The 22,502-nt window shown below is 39.0% G+C and overlaps 2 protein-coding genes across 2 annotated transcripts in view; both read right to left on the reverse strand.

Moving 5' to 3' along the window:
• Positions 1-247: 247 nt before the first annotated feature.
• On the reverse strand, positions 248-15,042 carry TMEM30A (transmembrane protein 30A). The gene is made up of 7 exons (XM_080342264.1): positions 14,707-15,042; positions 8,626-8,742; positions 7,883-7,990; positions 6,710-6,797; positions 6,097-6,240; positions 4,252-4,458; positions 248-2,516 (listed from the first exon to the last, which is right to left on the reverse strand). Exons 1-7 carry the CDS (start codon positions 14,977-14,979, stop codon positions 2,323-2,325), a joined length of 1,131 nt encoding a protein of 376 aa, XP_080198390.1. The 5' UTR covers positions 14,980-15,042; the 3' UTR covers positions 248-2,322.
• A 6,979-nt stretch (positions 15,043-22,021) lies between these two features.
• FILIP1 (filamin A interacting protein 1) overlaps positions 22,022-22,502 on the reverse strand; it is a gene marked incomplete at both ends in the record, with an annotated part of 64,030 nt that continues 63,549 nt past the window's right edge. The window contains one exon of the mRNA XM_080342457.1: positions 22,022-22,062. Coding sequence (XP_080198583.1) covers positions 22,022-22,062 — 41 coding nt within the window. The remainder of the gene's footprint in view (positions 22,063-22,502) is intronic.

A 22,502-nucleotide genomic window follows, 5' to 3' on the forward strand; every position in this document is an offset into this window, starting at 1 on the left:
GAGTATGAGTGAAGGAACCGTTTACAAATTTTACCTAGTATTTTACACTCTTTTAAGCATTTTAGTCTTCTCAGGCACACTGTCTCTTAGGCATATTGCCTGAGAAGTATTTCCTGGAACAAGCTCTCAGAGAAAAAGCTTAATTTTAACAAAAAAACCCAGACAGCAATTCTCATCCTGGTGCACTTTATCAAGAAGATAAAAGCAGCACTGACATCTGTAGTCAGTAGAAAAAAGGCATTGAAAAATATTTTAAGGTAAAGATAGAAAAACACTTTGTTTTTAATTTTGAACACAACCCAAAAACCAGCATTTCGTGCTTGGAAAAGGATAGGGATAATGAATGAAGCAGAATACATTTTCATTTCAAGTGACAAAGTTTAAAAATAAAAAATATTTGAGAACCAGTAACTTGGAGACATCCCCTTACTTGCTTTCTACATTTTGGACTAGCAACTGCTTCACAAAGCAAATTTAACATTTTGTGTCAGTTTTCTGCCTGGCAATATACAAAGGTACATACCTTTATTTTGTCATTCCAGCAATATACATAGAACACTAAATGAACTCTTAATGTGTTTTGATTATTCAAAGTCCTGTGCTGCCACACTGTACTATGCAAAAAAATTATTATATGGAGTTACAGAAAGCTAGCACACTGGAAACAGTGCCTCATTCCACAGTTCATACACTTAACTTGCTGGCTTAAAAAGACTACACAAGTAAATCAGTAAAAACAGTCGTGTTTGTGATAAACTGTGTCGTGTAAAACTGCCTATAGATTAAGCTATCGGACCATGAATAAACAACTTTTTGCGACAAATATGCAATCCCGGAAATACAACTCAAATTGCAATCACCCTTAATAAGAACGCATATTTTCATCCAGATGAAAATAAATGCATGTTCAAGAACAAAATAAAATCTCTTATTAAACAGTTTGCAGAATTTATTAGGTCTTTTTTAATATGCTCAATACTTTATCAAGCTAGTTGCATATAAAGTGATCTCCACCATATACATTACAATTTTTGTGCATCATCTAAAAAAACAAAACAAAACCTCACCAAAAAGTAGTATTTTACAGGTTGCCGTTAACTTTGAATTAACCTAAAAGTGAACCCTTCTGTGATTTGCTTTAAGACACTAACCTGCACAATGCTTCTAACTGCAATATTTAAATTAGGTTGCACAGCAAGCTCAAACTGCATTTCAATTGGAAGATGTTACTGCCATCCAGCTTTCGAATTTCTACAGTTTACTGTCTTAACACTGCAAAAATTTAAAGCAATTTTTACTCCAAATAAGGAAAAAGTATATGACAATTCCTTTACAACAAAGCCTGCTCAGAATACACATGCCTCAAGAAAATCAGGAAACTCCTCCAGTAAAAGAAATTCTGCCAAATTTGTGAATGGGGAAAAAAAAAAAACAAAACCCAAACCCCCCCCCCCCCCCAAAACTAAAAATAATAATAATTAAAAAATAAGGTTCTTCTTGATTAATGCTTGGAGCTGCTCATAAAAACCAAAACCAGCAAGCACAATAGGTAAACTGGTATTGGATATGAGTTAAAGCAAGTAAAAGTAGAGAAAAGTAGATTCTACCTGCAACAAGCATTTCCTAATTTAGAACAAACTTTAAAAGGGACTCACATAGATCAATAACCAATGGGTTTTTTGATAGCTTCATAAGATGCTTGTTTACTGGCCAGGCACATATATTGTAAATATACAAAGAATCCAGAGTGCTGAAATTTACACAGCACTTAAAGGATATAACATAACAGAGGTGGGTAGGACGCAGGAAAAATATTTAACAACTTCTATAAATATATTAAAATCTCAGCAAGAAATATAAGAGCCCATGCACACGAGACAGTAAATTGAAAAAACATGTAAGACTTCACTTCTCCTTTCAACAGCACTGACACCTGAATTCTGGAAGGTTAACAATTTACAGTATCTTAGAACAGCTTTTCTCCACACAATCTGTATGTACTGAATCATACTGACATTACACAGCACATGAACAAGCAGCAGATGCATCAAGGGAACAGGAGCTATTATATGCATCATGTGGCCCGCCCAGTTAGAGGTAAATATCAGAAAAACTGTTTCTGACATAGGCAGAGATACAATCAATCTAGCTAATTGTATACCAGTCAAGAGTGAATCCACAGTATGGGAAAGGGGAGCTTTAGATAAAAATTATGTACCCAGCCTCAGAAGTGACAGAAGCAGAGACTGATCTTTCAAAAACTGGGTCCATTCTGGACTGGCCTTGATGCACATGCAGTACATTTGTTTTCAGAATGCAAGATTAATTGGGAATGTCTGCACTAGTGTTTCGATTTCCATATTTGTGATGGATAATCAGCAACACAACTCCTAAGAAGAAGCATATGGACCCAACAGTGATATAAGCAATTCCCAGAAAGGGATTTTTGCCTCCCATCCACGAGATGGTGCTTAGGATCATTCTTTTTCGTCCATCAAAACTGTGTACAGGATAATCTGAAAAAAATATATAGGAAAACAAGAAGCACATTTCCAAATGTAGCTTTATTACGATTTTCTGTCATTTCACTCAGGTTCCAAATACAAGCTGCTGCCTCTGAATATTGGAAGTGAAAAATTTAGCTATTCCTGTAGGCTAAGACTAATCTGGGAACTGTCAGCTACTCCAAGAAAATTGCCATGTTAGGAGATGTTAATCTTTTTTTAAGGGAAGGGTAAGTACATGATCTTGTGGGGTTTTGACAGCAGTTTCAGTAAAGTGAGAGAAATCTAAATTTTAATTCTTGAATATATTTTAGAACAAGATTTTTCTCAGCGAGTTTATATTCCTTCAGTTTTACATGTCCTCCCCTCAATTGTGCAGCAAAGGAAAATACTGCAGTAGCTATTTTAAATTTATCATTAAGTGCTTTTAAATTTTAACAATTCAGTAACTATGACAACCCTCCTCTTCTAGTCTCCTACATTTCTAGCTAGTTTTTAGTTTGTCCAAAATAGAATGACAGACCTTCCTACCTGATCTGCAGTGCTGGCATTTTTCTAACCTCCAAAGTCAGTCTGCCCTTGATTGTCATTACATCCTTATGTTAAAGTTCTCAAATTTCTAGGCTATCAGCTACCTCTTTTCCTTCCTTTTTCCTAGGCTTCTCTCAATTCCTTTATAGCACCCAAACAATCTGATTTCCCTCTCACTATGAAGCTACTAATTTAATTGTATACACAAATTTGAATAATTGCGCAGCAGAGCAGGCTGCTATGGAGCAAGTCCACAAGTAGAAAGTAATCTGACAACAATATGTGAATCCAAAAAGGACCCAAAGAAGGGCCCAAACTCCTCCTGAATGAATGTTAATTCCTGTACCCATGAAAAGTGTCTCTCCCGATGATCAATATTCTTCAATGTCAATGCAATAACTATGCGTCCATAGGAAAGCACAGAAAGGCAAAGACTTAGTAGTGCATATACTGATAAGTAAAAATGCACACTGCAAATTGGCACATTATCAACCTAAGGGTAAAGAAAGTGTGCCTATATATAGTATTTTGCAGAAACTAGAACTTGGCTAACGCTCCCATTCACAGACTTCAGCCTCTGTTCTACATGAGGCAGCTAGTGGAAACCACAAGGACCCATAAATGTGAACAAAAATGTGTGAGAAAAAAGTGAATGAGACTGACCATACACCTGTGAGAATTCAAGTTAAGTGTACACAGAAGACACTGGTGTCCTCTAAAATTTACCTACTAGGTAAATTCTACACTGAAATCTTCCCTAGGATTAACATCTCCATCATTTCCTCACAAAGACTTCCTCTAAAGAGGACTTGTTTTTTAGTTGTTTTTTACTGAACTGAATGCTTTCATCTTGGTTTCAAAATGGCTTTGTATATGAACTTCAAAATAGCTTAAGAATAGTATGATTAAAACTGCACTTTACACTAAAGAGTGTAAGTCTAACCCAGTCATTTCATTTATGAAGGTTAAAAAACAGACTGGATTTCACGTTCTAACAGCCACACACAATTCTATTAAAAAACTGCACAGAAGTACAAGATGGTAGTTATTCCACCCAGTCCTCGCTACCAGTCTTCAACCACAGCTCAATACCATCTTTTTTTTTTTTTTAGACATGGTAAGAAAAAAAGCTAGTTCAATTTGAACTTGCACAAGTATATGCCTGCATAATCCAGCTAAGGTCCTTAGCTACTTTCAGAGGTTTTTCAAAGGATACTGTATCCGATATGCAAAGAATATTTTCCAGCCTGCAAGGTAGGCTGTAAATTATTCTTCCTTTCAATGAGACGATATAGCTTGCGAAATGTTGGCAGAGCCGCAGTACGCATCCACACAATGAAGTCTTCATTGATAAAGCCATTGTTGTCAGGCTCCGTGTCCAGCATATAGACTGGCTTGGGCCAGTTTACAGGTTTTGTTGTGCCTAGAATTAAACAACAAAAAAAATTAAGTATTTCAAATATAGGACTAAATAACACACTGGCTCATCAAAATTCATTCTAAGATTACACACCAAAAAACTACTTCTAAACAGTATGGACAGGTTGGCTTGCTATTATTGCAAGACACCAGGCTGTTTAACAACTTTTTATTTTGCAGCTTAATTTGTAGTGCATGTCCATTTATTCTGGACAGCACTGTCTATTCATTTAAACAAATTTGCCTCCTCTACACATTCATATAGCTACAAAGTTTTGTCTCAAAACATTACTCTAATGAGATAGCTCACCATTATGATGATAGTTCTTCTGCAGACCTGTGAAGAGTTTAACTACCACTTCCTGGGCCACGAGCAAATAAAATAATGTATGACATTTTAGATGATGCCATATAAATGCTTTTGCTAGTTTTATTAGAAATACAATTCTACACTGTATTAGTATCTACTTTTCCAAGGGTAGCATCACATTGGTAACACATAATTTGGCTGTGACTAAGCAAGCAATTGACCATCAGGTTAAACCTGAAATTATTAGATACCTTGCATAAACACACCCACACACTGTAGAGCCCTGAGGAAGATTATTTTCAGACATTGGTGGCCAAAGAAAACCTTGATTTACCAAACTGCATTTAATCTAAAAAAATGAAATAAATCTGTCACTTCTAACCACAAAATCAGGTTTTTAGAAAACTTTGTAGAAACATTTAAATGAAGAGTTTGATTAAACAACTGCAAGATATTTTTTCAAGTTAAATCCAAGCATTATAGCAGTTGTATCGGTTTTGGCTGGGATAGAGTTAAACTTCATAGTAGCTTGTATCCTGCTATGTTCTGGATTTGTGATGAAAACAGTGTTGATAGCACGCTGATGTTTTAGTTATTGCTGAGCAGTGCTTACACAGCCTCAAGGCCTTTTCAGCTCCTCACAACACCCCACTAGCAAGGAGGCTGGGGGTGCACAAGAAGCTGGGAGTGGACACAGCCAGGACAGCCAACCCCAGGGATATTCCACACCATATGAGTCATGCTCAATAATAAAACAGGGCAGGTAGAGGTAAGCAGCAGCTGCCGCTGCTTGGCCAGTTGGCTTTTTTTATTTTTTTTTTTTCCTTACAACGTCGTTTTTTAATTATTAAACAGTCTTTATCTCAACCCACAAGTTTTGTCACTTTTACCCTTCCAATTCTTCCCCATATCCCATTCAGATGGAGCAGCTATGTGGTGCTTAGTTAGCAACTGGGGTTAAACCACAAAAACAGTGCAGCTATTAGGCTTCTCTCAGTATTTAAGGTGGAAAACAAATATTAAAAAAACAACCAAAAAAAAAAACAAGCAAAAACCCCCAAACAACCAAACAAAAACCAGCAACAAATTAATGATTACAGTAAAGGTAAAACCCAAATACTTCCACGTGAAATTTGCAGCTTTCATTTTTTAAAGACAACCTTTCTAAATAGCAGAGTAGTCCTTACATTGGATTTCTTCAGAGAACCACAGCATATTTAATTAGCATGTTCACTCAAAGGCTGTCAGTCAGGTAAAACTTACTGGAATCAAAATGTGTTTGAAGTGGTTTGTTCTTAAAATTTCACATATTTCCTTTTTTTTTTTTTTTACCTTGGAAAAGTGCCGTTAAGTTATTTCCATCTCCTGTAGGATTCCTGAACTTTACATTTTTATCTGTCCACCACGCAATGCCTTTTTTAATCAAAGTAATAGGAGTCTTTGTGTCATTATCAATGCGGTATAATTCCAGTGTATCTAAGGAGAAAATCAAATTAGAAAACCAGCTGAAGAAACTTTCATTAGACAGATGATCCTGATAAGCAGTGAAACAATTATCTGCAGGAGAAACAAACCAAAAAACTGGACAAGGCATTTATTAACTGCCTGTCACAATCACAAGCTGTTCTGTAAGAGTCAATGTACATTAGATAGTAGCGTGTTATCCACATATGATATCTATATGTCTACTCCAGAGCAATAACAGCTTTTCACAACAGGTATTTGCATCCTTTGTACACTATCAGATTAAATGAATTTTGATAGCAATTTTGATAAAAAAAAGCAACAGTAGTACAAGATATTTTATTCTGAGCAATGAAAATGTGTTAATTCAAAACAAAAAAAGCCCATGATGTCTTTACTCAAAACAATTTGCAATACAACACAAAACATACACTAAAGCACGAAAACATCTAAGTGATAACTTAAAATTCTGTTACCATACCATTAAACATACTGTTGGCAATAGCTCCACAAGGAGCAATGGGTTTGTCCTCATTTGTGCGGTAAGGCTCACATTCCTTACTTGGGTTCTGACAGTTAGAAAGAAAAAAGGCAGATGAGTCTGTGCTACTTTATCCAACTAACCTGCTTTTTACTACAATACCTCGATAATGTGTTCATCTTAAATGTACCACAAAGTAATCTTTTTGCAAGTCAGGTTATTTACAAATACTTCAGCATTCAATACTAGTTAGCATGATTGATTTTTCTTTTACAAGCAGGAATAAAATCTAAATAAAACATTAAGTCAGAATGCCATCATGGTCATACTAAAAATAAGGCTTTTCTTGGAAGTTATTGGAACTTTTTTCTTTTATCTTTTAATAGAAACAGTTTTCCAACATGAAGGACTCAAGCATTCTTTCATTAAAGTGTTTGTTTTTCTTTTGTTTTGTTTTGTTTTTTTAAGTATGCATCAGTGTTATAGAAAGAGCATAATAAGAAACCAAGCGTAACATAAAACGCCAAAGACTGCAAGAACTCCAACAGCATGTCAAAAATGCAAGCAGAAAAAGGCCCCACCAAAACCCTGTGTCCGTCATCAGATATAACCTCATGAGACGGTCTCCTTCACAGGTAGAAAGGGAGAATCATTCTTGCTGGAGCAAGAACACAACTGTATTTCCACTCCTCATTAAAATTACAAGAAGGATTGGTCTGGCCCTAAACATTACACAGTGGCTTGAACAGAGTACACAATACTGATATTTTCCAGTATCACTGATGTTCAGTATTGAACCAGAGTCAATAAAAAGAGATGCATTTAGCTGCAATATATCAAATAATATTTTAAACTGAAAACAAGAGCTTCAGACTGTATGGATATAGATAGATACTACTGACTGAAAATAACAAGACAGTTTAAAATTATTCAAATTGGAGAAGTGATTGAAATACTGCATTGCTGTGTGCTTAATGAAATGACTAACATGAAATTTTATAGCATTTTACACAGTTATTTTCTGTAAACAAAATAAGAATTCCTTATGGACTGTCTTCTGTTATGCAAAAATTCTAGTACCTCATTACTATTAAACTAAATACTCTGCTATGTGGCAATTTATGCAATTATAAGAAATTAGTTGTTTATTAATATCCAAGCACGAATACCTACAAGTAGTGAACTGTTATCTCCATTTAGCTGGCTGTCATCTCGAGATTTCACATAACGACGATGGTTTTGATAGAAGTTGGAAAGTCCATAATACATGAATACATTGCTCTACAAGAAGCAACATGGGGCAAGAGGGCTTTTCATTCACACAAAGAACAGATCAATAAAACATACAAAAGTTTTAGCTGCTTAAACTCTGTGTTTACTTTACATTCATAAAATAGGAGCCTCAAGCCTGTCTTCATCCTGAGTACTGTCCTAACATAAGCTGCCATCCTGAAGTCACAAAGTATCAACATGCAATAAACTATCACAATGATACTCACCAGCACTAATCCCAACATCTATCCTGTCTGATATTAAGCATATAAGCCTCATTATTTGGCTCCAATTTGTCAGAAAGCACTTTTCTGGTATTTCCAACTCTTGAATTCTGAGGTTCTCTAAAATCATCCAAGACTAGCAGATCTACTCACCAACTATATGAGAGATACTGTAAATCTAAAGGTGTAAAACATAAGCATGCCATTTAATCTTGTACATTTCCAGATAAACAGAGGCATTAAAAACCATCTCACATGTGCTACTGAAAGGCACACAAAGATCAGGTCCAAGTTCATAGGAAAACTAGAAATAGTTCTTTAAAATAGAAAAAAAAAAATGAAGTGATACAGCTTTCCTATTAGTTATGAAATAAACCATATAAACTGTTCTAATTTCACTTTGCATACAGGGTAGCATACCTCAAATGAATGTTCCAGTGTGAAATTGATGATGCAAGTACAAGGTGGTGTGCTGTCCCAGGACACATTTAAACACTTGTTGCAGGGACTAGAAGGCTCTGTTCCTGTATAGTCAATCTATAATTAGAAAAAAAAAGTTATTAATTTACAATGGGAGAGTAAAGAAAATTGATTAATAAGCCAGAGAGTTGAAGTGGTATTTGTTTTGCAGTCTTATTACACCTCAACTCCAAAAGCCCATTCAGGCCTATTTGATGATCTCAAGAGGTCCCTTCTAACCTAAATGATGCTGTGATTCTATCTATATGCTTGACTTCAGCCTCAAACAAATTTAATATTGAGGTGGGCCATTACTGCTGAGGGAAAATGAAACAAAACACAGACCAAAAGACAAACAGCAGATACTCCAGACAACATGATGTTTCTGAATACACACACACACACTATACAAGCAGATCTGAGCTTTTACATGCTTTCCAGAGAGACTGAAGTTTAGATATTTAATAAAAAATGTTTGCATTAGAAAATTTGCTTTGTTGATCATTTTTAGTATAGTCAGAAAACTAAAACAAAACCAAACAAAAACAACAACAACAACCAAAAAAATCACTTAATGCCCAAGAACTCTCCTAAAATAGACAAGATGAGGACACTAATATTGTTTTGCCAGGCATGGAAAAATACCAGTAGATGGACACAAAAGATGATCAGTGTTGATCTGCCTTATACAATATTCTCTCTCTTTTAATAACGTAGCTCAACAACAAGCCAGTATTTGAAATCTGTACATACAGGCCACCTGGACAGTATGCATAGCATCTCCGAGCAGCCATAAGCTCACCCTATGGCCCAAGCCAACTGAAGTCGCCTCACCACATCAGCTCTCTCTCTCTCATGTATTGCTTCAGCATGTGAATGGCAGGAAATAACTTGGGCTTAGCAGATGAACTGCAAGTGTAGAAGGAGAAAGCATCCACCTGCCTACAAACTATGCACTTCTACACTTACTATGAACCTCCTATTTGGCGTTTAGACTCAGACTGGCACAACAAACACCAAGTTATGGCACACCGTTCAACGGCAGTATCATTTAAACTACAAGAACTACACAGTTTTATGAAAGGCTGCTGCAAATGGTTTGCCCTGATTTACGCTTGCAGTGAAAAGCATTATCAAGAATTAAGAGGGATCTATGATCTGTCTTAATACCTGTATTAAGGTTAACTAAAACAAACATGCAGTTTCAAAGTTTAGGGAACAAACAAAGCCTATTTTCCTCTGGATCTTCTTCAAGGTCTCTCTTCCTGCCATTTCTTTGATATCTATTAAGCTGCAGCCCTTTCCTCAGCACTTTCATTAGTATCTGCTCTGCTGCCAGATTTCTGACAGATGAGCCCTATACCCTAATGAGCCCAGCTGAAACAAGTCAGCTCCAGAAGCTATTAGCTAGCGGAGAGAGGATCACATAATCTTTGCTTCCTTCATTGAACGAGATATTGAGTTTATGCTGATCTAGAAATAGCACTACTGCAGCAGTCCTGTTTAGCTACAGCAGACAGACCACCATGGCTCTCAACAAACATCTCATTTGTTCAAGGCTAACCCCATCGGTTCTTTTTCCTGTTAAAGTAAGCTTAAGTAAAAATTTCCTTTAGAAAGAACTTCCACCTGCATATCCTGAGCTAGTTAGTTCTCCAATGTGTGGAAAAGTTTCAGATCAAGGACAAACTCAAATACTCTGAGTTTGCAAAATATCTAAAGCCTTTAGTTTTAAAAAGATAATCAACTAAATTCTGTGGAGCATGAAATTGATGTATATTGAAACAGAACCATGACTTTGATGACTGCTATCAGCTTCAGTGCTATCTAAAAACTTTCCTGTACAGCAACTATCAATACAAGTGTTTTACTTCTGCATCCACACCTACAGGTCACATTCAACAGAGAGCTTATTTAAAGGGATGGACGTATCTGTCTTCATCTCTTGACAAAGTGAAGCAAACCAAGAACTGAAGGACCGACTTTGGGGTCCATGGCAGGAACCTGCCTGACTCACTGTTCTATCCCCAGGATCAACCAGCAGCTGAGCAAGACAAAACCAGTGTCCTCCCCAACAACCCTTGATCAGTGGATATATACAAGTTACCCATCACCAACAGCTTTCCAGGCTGCTGATGTCTTTCTCAGTCGATTTACATGTCAACAGTATAGAAATAACGTAACTATTGCATATACATGTTCTCGCAACCATTTAGGATTTTGTAGACTTCATACACTGTCACATATTTATCCTACTCTGCTTGCCCACTTGTTGTATAAAAAGCATCCATAACTCTGGTCCTCTCTGCTATCCCTCTCTGTAGGTTTTATTAAGTTCTGTATCATTTCTGAGATAGAGCTACCAGAGCTGCACACAACACTGCAGATGTATCCAACAGTAATCTATTTTCTTTCAGTTCTTTATTCCTAGTCATGTCTTGAAGTCTATCTGGCTTTTTAACTATGATTATGTTTTTCACAGCAGCAGTCAGAGCACAAAGATCTCTTACCTACACAATGGTTTGGATATTCCACATTTTTATCATATATTATTATGGTCTGTCAATGCTTCTTATCCGTTCAAAAATAAAAATAAAATCAGGAAACACAGAACCCTCTCACTCTTTAGTAACAGGGCCAAAAGACACATTTACACAGCCAATTCTCATTTTCTACTCAACTGAACTGTTTTCACGATAGACACAAGATAAATGGCTGTTTACATCCTATGAAACAGCAAGAAAATTCTAGAGAAAAACCAACACAAAACTCCCTGTAATTCTAGTACATTTAAGCTGTTGGAAATCTTCCCACATTTGGATTCAAGAGAGCCTATAAAGAAAATCAATGGAAAAGCTACATTTTGCTGCTCAGTCTTTGCACCTGTATGAGAGCAGCACAGTTCACAGAGATGGTAATGGCTGCAATATCTAGTTCCAGGGAAGGGTGATTTGAACTGTACATAAGTATGTATTTCAGGGCCATAAATTATACATACTACTCAATTACAATACACTAAGTTTACAGGCAGATATATAAATATATATATATATATATGCACAGACACACTTAATAAGTATGCTCTTGTCTAGGAGGTAGGTGTAAATAACTACCTCTGCTTCCTTCCCCAATTACATTTTTAAAAGAGCTTAGTCACTGTACCCAACTTCTAGATGTCTTGTCTCCCAGAGCTAATTTTACAGCTATTTGTAAATAACATTTGGAGGTTACTAACAAAAGCCAACATACTAAGCAGGGACATATCTCAGCTAAGCATACGGGTGACAGCAGTGTGTGAAACTGCATCCCTCATTGGTGTTCAGAGCATAAATGGTAGGCCATGAAATGCTTCATCTACATGTTGTTGCTGCAGTTGTACAGTTTGATTTAAACCTTTTTTTCAAAATTCAGCTGTCTTTAGAGTTATAAACTCACTCACAGAAGTTCTACATTATAACACTTGATAAAACAAGAATGAGGACCAGAGAACAGAACCCGTTTTCCTCATTCTTACCTGCATAACTGGACTGTCTGATCATACTCTCAGAATTCAAGAACACTGTCCCTCATAAAAATCTAATGATCTCACATATGAGAGCTTCACACAGGGTGGATGGTACAAGAGCGAACCCACACAGTAAAATAAACAAACAAAACCCTTTCCAATCTTGAACATCTTGAAATTAGAAAGGGTGGAAAGGCCAGCACCTACCGACTGGTTTCCAAATATAAATGGCTATTACTGTTTTGCATATGCAATCTGATTGTGTAGGGGAGCATCAGTTAGTCTCCCAGCTCACCTATGGATTTTTGTACTACATGTCAGGTGGGAACAGCTAGTTTTTGGCTCCTATTGGAGCTTATCAGGAGTACATGATTGAGCTGCTAAGCAACAATAGTATATAAAATTCTGCATATGCATCCAGCAGCAATACAGGCACAAGAAGTCGCTTACATACTCGAACTCATGAAACTCTGATGCATTTCCTGTCCCTATAGATCAACACAGATACAGTTGTAATGAAAAAAGCAGATGTATTTATCCAATTATATTTACCTTACAATCATTATGATCCAGAACTCTGTATTACTTTACTATGGAAATGGCTATTTTAAATGCAACTGTCAAAAAATCAAAGTTAGCAAAGATTTTTTTTTTTACTTTTCTCTCCTTGTTGAAAACACATGATTGTATTTACCTTAAATATGACTATAATATGACAATTTAAAAGTCTGCGTGCCCATGACAATTTGGCAATGTTCTCTGCGGCACTCCTGTCAATTTTCAGATGTTCTGCATGCCCTCAAACCTTGACAGAAGAAGCAATTGCTTTTTGAAAATATGCTTACATATAACATTTGGACACTGTAAAATACACTTCAGCTTTGTTTTTTTTCCACTTCTGCTTTTCTCCTTGACCTGAATTTTAGTTCTTAACATAAGAGGAAGGTGAACCTTAAGTTGGTTTTATTATAAGATTGTTTGCATTTTAACAGAAATATGAAAATATAACACAATTCGTTGTCTGCATCAGGATTTCTTTATTTAACTGGGCTTCAATGCCACATTGCTGCCACTAGCCAAGCCACTGTCTTAAACACTACCTATATGAAAGTGACAGCTTAGTCTGATAACTAGAATAATTTGTTCCATAACACATCAGAATTCAAAATTTCTCCAATACAGCAATTCAACAAAAAATGACACTTTTTTTTCCTACGATCAATCTTGGTCGCATTAGCTCACTGAAATCAATCATAGCCGACAATTTGTTTTTCAAGGTTGTCCCTGAGCCCTTTAGGTTGTTTCACAGAATCACAGAATGTTAGGGACTGGAAGGGACCTCAAAAGATCAGCTAGACCAGTACCCCTGTTTCCTCACAACACATAGTAACGGTTAGCAAATGGACCTGACTATGATATATAGTTTACTTTTCAGCTGATGCTTAGCAACTTTTTACAGCAGTGATGTGGTTAATTATCAGATGTAAATGACTCAGTTTTTGTAAGTGTAATTAAAAAAGCCACACTCTTCCATCTTTGTTTCTAAGTTTAGCTGGAACACCCTGATCTCCCACAGAGCATCTAAAACATTAAATCATCAGTGCACATAAAAATTATAATACAGAGTTTGGTCTTGAAACTGCAATTACTTTAGAATATTTAGAGATTTATAACACATTGTCACAAGCTGTCACAGAATCACAGAATGTTAGGGATTGGAAGGGACCTTGAAACTTCATCTAGTCCAATCCCCCTGCTGGAGCAGGAACACCCAGATGAGGTTACACAAGAAGGTGTCCAGGCAGATTTTGAATGTCTCCAGAGAAGGAGACTCCACAACCTCCCTGGGCAGCCTGTTCCAGTGCTCCGTCATCCTCACTGTGAAGAAGTTGCTTCTCATATTTAAGTGGAACCTCCTGTGTTTCAGTTTGTATCCATTGCCCCTTGTCCTATCATTGGTTGTCACCAAGAAGAACCTGGCTCCATCCTCCTGACACTCACCCTTTACATATTAATAAACATATAAAACATTATTGAGGTCACCCTATCCCAGAGGTGATGCATGTATACTCTGTACTACCGAGAACAAAACTTCCATTGGGCTGTGCTGATCAACTAAAAAACACCGGCATTAACTTGCCTGGCAGTTCGCTCAGGGGCACCGGCAAAGCTGACAGGAGGATACAATCTATGCGGAGGATACTCTGTAAACTCAACCCCAGCTCAGGGTAACGGATGGCTGGTTCGTTAAAGAGCACAAACGTTAAACTGCACTGGAGCAGTCAGGACGAGGTGCCCGTTCACCACGGCACCCACGTACGCCGCTCCCCCCGCATCGAGCGCGGGCAGGAACAGCCGGCGGCGGGTTTCGCAAGGAGGAGCAGCCGCCCACGGGCAGGCGGCACCAACACCGCTGGACCGGCCCGCCGCCCCCCGATCGGCCTCTGGGGGTCTCCAAACCGCCGCCGCGCCCGGACACACGGCCGGGCCCCGGCACCCGCCGGCGGGAGGAGCCTGTGTGTCCCCCGCCCACGCACCTCGTACTCGCGGATGTTGTTGGAAGTGACGAAGATGCCGATGCCGATGGGGATGAAGATGAGGCCAATGATGAAAAAGGCCGGCAGCACCGTGCCCGCCGTCAGGATGGGCTGCCAGGCCGGGAGCCGCTGCTGCTTGAACGCCGTGTTGTCGGGCTTGCGGGTCTTCACGGCCCCGCCGCTGCCGCCGCCCACCGCCCCGCCGCCCGGCACCCCGACGCCGCCCGAGGGGTGTCCGTCCGCCTCATCCTTGGCGCTGTAGTTCACCGCCATGGTGCCTCCTCGGCCCGGCCCGCTGCCACCGGCGCGGCCGGCGACACAGCGAGCCCCGCGTCACCGGCCCCTCCCGCCTGGCACGTGACTGAGGCCACCGCGCCTGCGCGCTCGGCCGCGGCTGGAGGGAGGTGGCGGGCGCGCGGCTGATGACGCACCCTAGCCACGCCCCACCGCCCCCCGGTGACGAGCACTGCCGCAACCATATTGCGCATGCGTGGAAATGGGGGGGGCGGGCGCCGGAGACGCTGAGCTGCGCCTGCGCGCTTCCCTGCTGCCCGCCGGCCTGAGGCGGGGTTATGGAGTGCATGCGCAGTGCGGCCCGGCGCGCCCCGGGCAGGAGGGGAGGGGAGGGGAGGGGTGTGTTCATCCCCCTGCGCTCAGCGCGGCGCTCACGGGCAGCCGGTGCCACTGAGGGGCCGAGGCTCCGAGGCCTACCCTGCTGCCCCGCGCCGTGGGCGGAAATATCGCGTCACTTCCTTTCTCACTCGCCCTTTTCCCGCCGCGCAGGTCCTGCTGGGGCGGTCGTGTCCCGGCCGGCACACACATCCCTTCCCGAGGGGGCAGCCCGGCCCGGCCCAGCCCTCTGTGCCCCGGCAGGGTCCTCTCCACAAAGCCGTGCTGCTGCCCCGGGGCTCTGGCTCCCTGTTCCGCATACCCGGAGGCCAACTTGGTCCGCGACCGCCACCTCTGAGCAGAGAACCCCGAGTCAAGCCCGCTCAGTGCTTCAGAGGGAGCCCTCCCACCACATCTCGTCTTCCCACTGCCTCAGACCGGGGCTGCTGGATAAAAGCATCCATTGGATTACAAATGGAGACGTTAACTCACCCTTCCTGCTCTCATAAAGAGGAACAGCATCAGTGCTGCTGCGAAGATGTAATAGCATAGGTCAAACAATGGTAGCACAAGGGGCAGTGGGTATAAACTGGAACACAAGAGGTTCTACTTAGATATGAGAAGAAACTTCTCAGTGAGGGTGACAGACACTGGAACAGGCTGCCCAGGGAGGTTGTGGAGTCTCCTACTCTGGAGGCGTTCAAAACTCGCCTGGACAGCTTCCTGAGTAACCTCATCTAGGTGTTCCTGCTCCGGTGGGGGCATTGGTCTAGATGGTCTTTCGAGGTCCCTTCCAATCCCTGTCATTCTGTGATTTCTCAGCGAAGCTAAAAGAGCTTTAATGAAGCTATTAATACGAACCATCACTTTGGGGAGTTGTTTTCTGCTGTATTCCTGCTCTGTTGTCAGGACCTGTGTGGGTCTGTGCTGTCAGAGTTGTTACTTTTTATTCCCCTTAGGAGCTAATCCAGTTTCTATTCTCTAAATAAGCACCTTGTGGAAAGCAGTGCAGTGGTGTGTATTTGTATCCCAGAATACTTTATTGAGCATTGCTCAAGTCGATGCAACAAGTCCATATTTCTCACTGTACTGGCACTTTTACATTAAAGTTAGTTTTGTGAGGACAGTATTGTTCTTCCTATACAGAGTGTAGCCAAAATCCACTTTCAAGGAAGTATTTATGTATTTGCTTGATTCTTAGGAAAAAAATAATTAAAACTATTTAATTAAATAATTTTAGAAGCATGTAATCTAGTGTAAGACTTTTCAGCTGCCTGTGGAACAGTTTCACTAAAATAAATGTTTTTTAGTTCTCTGAACAATCCAAAGTATCAACAAAGACCACTGGGGGGTGCAAATGACCTGTGCAAATGTGGTCTCTCTGTGGAGGCAGACCAACCCCTCTTAGCAGACAGTACAGGAAATAGGGACAGTTAAGCATGTAAATTTTAATAATTAATTTGATGCCTAAATGTATAGGGTTCAACAATTAATTATAATCTTTGTAGCATCTGTGCTGAAGCTACATTTCTAATTTATCCTTTCCATTATCTTATGTGCCTTACTTTTTGCCATCATTCCCCCTAGCTAAGCCCCTTATCCCTATTATCACCCTTTTCTTCATTAGCTTTTGTTTTCAATTACCAGCTTCAGCTCAAGTAACTTTTAGTCCCATAGCCTCACTGAGGTGCAGCCTAGGATCCCAAGGGAACGAGGCTGCTTAGAAACCTGTGCTGTGAGGTGACAAGACATTTCTTCAGCAGCGGGCTAACCAATGGGCAATATTGGGAAGCTGGGAACCTCATGCTGCCAGTTATGAGAGAACTGGCAAGAAATGGCATGTTAAATTTGTGCGGGAAACTGTTCTGCAGTGGTTAAGCTGGGCATGGGCTCTGTCAGCTGTTGGGGAACAGCCACAGCAGTGATGCTGCGGGCCATGGTAGTGGATCACTGATGCAGTACTGTCATTTGTGTGAAATGGGCAGGAGAACAGCACGCTGCTTCGTAGAGGATCTTGCAGAGGGGCACTCAGTCAAGCAAACACAGGTGGATGTAAAAGTTTTCCTTCAAAAAGAGGAGACATTTCACCCAAGGGGCCAGACTAAATCCAGCCCAGGAAAACCCCAAACTATGACCAATGGAGACTTGGAAGAGCCCCAGAACTTTTATGTGCTGACCTGCTCCATTTGTATCAAGTGGCATGCTAATATAACCCTAGCTGAAAAAGCCCTGGATAAATGGAAATGTGGAAGAAGGAGAGAACAGAAGAACTTCCTCATTTCCACCGCAGTGGAACCAGCTGCTGTCTGATTTTGAACTGGGCAAATTTAACACGGTGTGGTATGGTCTACATCCTTGTAGCCAAGTCCTGATGTGAGGATCAGTACTGATCAGTACTGCTGATCAGATCTTGACAAAGCAACAACTGAAGCAAGGTGTCCAAACAAATCTCTGCTTGCCATTCTGCAGGATGGGAAACAGAGAAGCTATTTAACATACCATACAGACCAGATCCACTATTATTAGCCAGTTATAGTTCTCACTTTTCAACTACTTGTTCAACTACTAAAGCCATATGTTTGTTTACAAGCTCGGCCTACACATGCACTTTGCACTGTAACAACTAGGTTAATTAGAAGCATGAGTTTTCTTTTTATCAAAATAATTATATCCTCAATAGCATAACTAGATGCAATCATAGGGTATATCTTCCGTTCTTTATAGAAATAAAGAGTATCAGCATAAATACTTCAATATATTTGCTTTCCTTTTTGACCGGTAAGCTAAGGTCTTGGTTGGATATTATTTCACAGTTTTATGCTACAGAAAACTCAATTATATCACGGCAGGGGCAAACAACAAATTTCATGTTCATGAAGTTTTACAATGAGGTGCTGTGTGATGCAGTGCACTTCACATTGGTTTGTGTTAAGTTACAAGACAAATAGGTATAGAAAAAAGAAAGGAAGACAAATACTTATTGAAACATAAATTTATAGTTTTCCTTTTTTAATATGTGGAATGGCAAACTGATTTATTAGGCATTCACCTAGCAATGAGTGCTACACTGATGTATTACATAGTCAAGGCCTTAGTATGTTACATTTTTCAGGTAAGGAAGGAGCAAATATGTATCAGACTACCTAAGAATAAATCATAAAATACCAAAAAATAATTTGAATACTGAAGTCTGATTTCAGAGTTCTAAAATGAGCCTTAAAAATGAACAAAAATTAATATATTTTCCTTAATCCAAAAGACCGCCAATCAGCATTTACTTGCTAATTGTATTCCACGAAGCCCCCAAAATGATCTTCTTCTGGCACTTACTCTATCCCATTGCACACTTATTTCTAGGAAAGATGTAAATAATAAATACTTTAAAAAATAAAATCTAAAGAAACAAAATCTTATGTGATTGAAACCCCTAATATTTAGAACAAGTGACACAAATAAAAAGCATTAACTGCCAAACAGATTATTTAAGGGAGCAAATATACATAACTTAAAGCATTAAATATGAAGTTTTCAACTTAAATGTTACTGTTCAGAAGAAGAGATAAAACCCAGCCATTCATACTAAGAGGTGGAACAGTCAGGGCAGTAACCTCCATTTTATATCTTGTTTTCTACAGTAGAGATGGTTCAACAAAATAGGCAGTTTTCTTTCTTCTTTGGGGTAATTATGTTTCATAATGAGGCAAAAGGAAAACTCACTGGCTGTAGAGAGATTTTGTCTAGAAATCAAAGCATTTAACAGATCGAAATATCATATTTCATTGCCTATAATTATACTAACACAGGTCTTTCCGCCCTCTTCAGATAGTAAGAGATCTTGAAGAGAAAAGTAGATCTTTCACTGGTTTTTGGTTGCTTAAAAGCTACTAATATCTATAGCTCAAGGTAGTCTCTACATTGTCCAATTCTGAAAGCACTTGTAGAAATTAATCACATCTTTAGTCTCTATTAATAGATTTCTTCCTGAGTGTCCCCCAAATATAGGCTAATTATGTGGCTAATGCACTTTCTTTACTTATTTTAGATTAGAATCCAAATTAGGTAATGTAAAAAATTGACCAGGAGCACAAATGCATCAAAGATTAAATACAACATTTGCACACGTGAGCTTCACCCTCCAGGCATTTCTATGAAATACTTAGGCTCCTTACCAGATGTCAGATCAGAATTTATTATTCTACCTGCATAAACCAATATCAGTGATGAAACATTGTATATCGCCATGGAGTTTTTATGAGCAGTGTCACCAGTCTCCTACTCCTAAGTGCTACAGTTAATTAAAAATATTTTAAAATCTAAATTGTTTCAAATACACCACAACTGTATTTATGCTTTAAACAAACCTTTATTTTGTAAAGCTTAAAAACTTCATGTATTTGTGAAACCATAAATGTTTATATATTTGTTTAGGAATCATAAACCAAAAGGGGACAACTTATACATACACTCATACTGAATCTGCTTTATATTAAAATCTAGGCAAGGAAACATATTTTCTGCTTTGATTTGGACCTTTAAATCTAGACTCAACTTCAGAATAAGATTTTACCTACATCTTACTCATATTTAAAAGCTGAAGAGTATTTCAGGTGTATCACTTGCTTTCAAATAGTCGCCAATATCATTCCAGATGAGCTCAATGTAATTCTTAACATGGGTAGGTTTTGATTCCCAAGTAGTGCTTTGAAAATAGAAGATGTGGGTCATCACAATGTTCATCCTACAGCACAGTTAAATTGAAATGTGGCACATGCTAAACTTTATTCATCTCAGCTGTATTACCCTCTGAAAACTGGAAATTGAATTGGAATTCTTGATAGCCTGAAGTATGATCTACAGACACAACTACATACATTGTCTGCCATAAAAATAATAAAAAAAAAAAACCCACCAAGCCAAAACCAAAAAAACAACAAACAACTGCAAAATTAAAAAAAAAAACCAGACCCACAACACAAAAACAAAAAAACCCACACTCAAAAAACTGGGTGTAACTGGGTGTACCAGCTGAAGTATAAACTCCCTCAACAGAAAGACTCTTTTGCAAGGATAAGCAGCATTTATTTTGATTACTCAGCTGTATTAGCAAATTCTTTACAATGCAGATCAACTCCAATAGAGTTTATACAGGTCCCAGAATATCCTGCCTCCCTACAATGTCAGCATTCGCTGCAGAACTCACATCTAGAAGAAAAAAACAGCTCCCACGGCTGGCAAGCGAACTAAACCATGAGGATCAAATTGACTACATAGCAGTGGGTTATTACAGCTTCAAAGATGAACTGGCCTCATCTCCGTGGGACGCTGAGTTAATGCACTCTTGCTAGTGTCCCACTGCATATCTCCTGCAAGCAACACTGTTTTCCCTTCCAAAAATCAGGTTCTCCCAATAGCTTCTGCAATTAAAAAATCTGCAGTATTTTAAATATATGCCAATGACTTAGACTAAAAATCGTTCATTTTGAAATGCATAAGAAAAAAAACACCCTGCCCAGGTTGTATCCAGCTTTATATATAAATCATTAAAAAATCATTTTACAAATAGCTGCTGCAGACCTCTCTGGATTCTATTTGAAAAGCTACAGCCATCAGTGTAAAATGGGCCCTTCAGTGTATGGCAGAGTGCATGGCATCTCATTTATGCCGTCCTGTTAGTCCTAGACTAAATATTCTGACTGTACCAATCAGGCATGTCTGCCAACGCTGTGGAAGTGCAAGATTAGGAACCGTTAGGTCATTAAGGGCTTGGTGACAGATCCCTTTCTGAATCAGTTTTACTATGTACATCACCATGATACCGCAGTGAGATACCAGTCACAAAAAGGAACTTCCAAAGCCAAACATTCTGTCCCTATAAACAAATACATAAATGACTACTGTCAACCTGAGGAAATTAGAGTTCAAATTCAAACACTTGATTACATTTGCATAGTTGTGAAAATTTATTAGTTACAGTGTAATGAAAATCAACTTTTTTGGTACAGGAAGAAGTAAAAACATACATTATATAGAAAAAAAAAATCACAGCTTTAAAAACTGGCTTACATTGTTTAAAATGAGTAAATCTGGTTGTATTTCAAGGCATTGGACTTTAATACTTAGTTTTATGCCAAACCATCACACAGTGCAAGAAATATTCTGGAAAAGTACAAATTCCATACAGCAGTCTTCAGAGTCTTTAGTCTCACAGAATCTCATGGTGGCAAAAAATGTGCTGAATATTTTTCTATTTAAACACAGAACATTGCTGAAGTTAAATTTTTCTTTCTTTACATACTCTCTGTTACAAAAATATCAAATTGCGAATTTGACAGTGTATTCTACAAATAAATGCGCTATGGACAACAGGAATTGCAACTTTGGGACAGTTACTTTACAAAGTGTATTATAAAAATAAATTATATGGCAAACATCAAACAAAATCAAGCATGTGCCTTAGGCTTTGCAAATAAAAGTGAAATTCAGCTGGCAGAAAGACTGATTCTCTTTATGTACTTTCAAAATATCAGCAAGGCCCTTCATTCTTAAAGCTCTACCAAGAAAATATATATAAAATCTAATTGATGCAATAAATACTTCCATGACTAATCAGTAGCACAAGTGACCCTGGTATTGATGGCGAAGAGCTTCGACAGTGACCCATCCGACTGGCAAGGCGGGTAGTGCACACAGCGCGTACAGTGGGAACTCATCTAGAGTTCATGCGTAACTGGTGAATGATGACACTCTCTAGAAGAAAAGAGAGCAAAACATGTGGTTTTATGCGACTACAAGTACAAGTTACTTTAAAGAACAATTACAATGGCAGCGCAAAGCATTTTTCTTCTGGAAATGACTCTCAGACTTACACTGGTTGACTGAAACTCTGCTGGCTAATGCTACGAAGGGAAACTAAACCAGTACCAGGCAAGGGCTCAGAGGCCCTCGGCTTCCACCTCCATGTCAAGACCATCATTTGGATCAAACCACAGCGACAGCAAGGTTCCAGTCCCACACCAGAATGAGGCAGAAGACTTGAGTTTCTTGTGTCCTGTCTAAGCAAATCCATCATAAATCTGCTGTCAATTCTGAAATGGGTATGTGGACGAGGTATGGGGTCATTTATCGTTTTTAATTTAAATTTGGCTTAGAAACTTACGCTGGTTTTATTCAGCAAGTCTGCTTGAATT

The sequence above is a fragment of the Nesoenas mayeri genome (assembly GCF_963082525.1).
Source record: "Nesoenas mayeri genome assembly, chromosome: 3".
In the NCBI taxonomy this organism is placed as follows: domain Eukaryota; kingdom Metazoa; phylum Chordata; class Aves; order Columbiformes; family Columbidae; genus Nesoenas; species Nesoenas mayeri.

Coding starts and splice junctions, on each gene's coding strand:
- TMEM30A (XM_080342264.1), bottom strand. CDS start 14,979: ATGGCGGTGAACTACAGCGCCAAGGATGAGGCGGACGGACACCCCTCG. Junction 8,743..14,706: donor ACAACATCCGCGAGTACGAG/GTGCGTGGGCGG, acceptor TTCTAATTATAG/ATTGACTATACAGGAACAGA. Junction 7,991..8,625: donor CACTGGAACATTCATTTGAG/GTATGCTACCCT, acceptor TGCTTCTTGTAG/AGCAATGTATTCATGTATTA.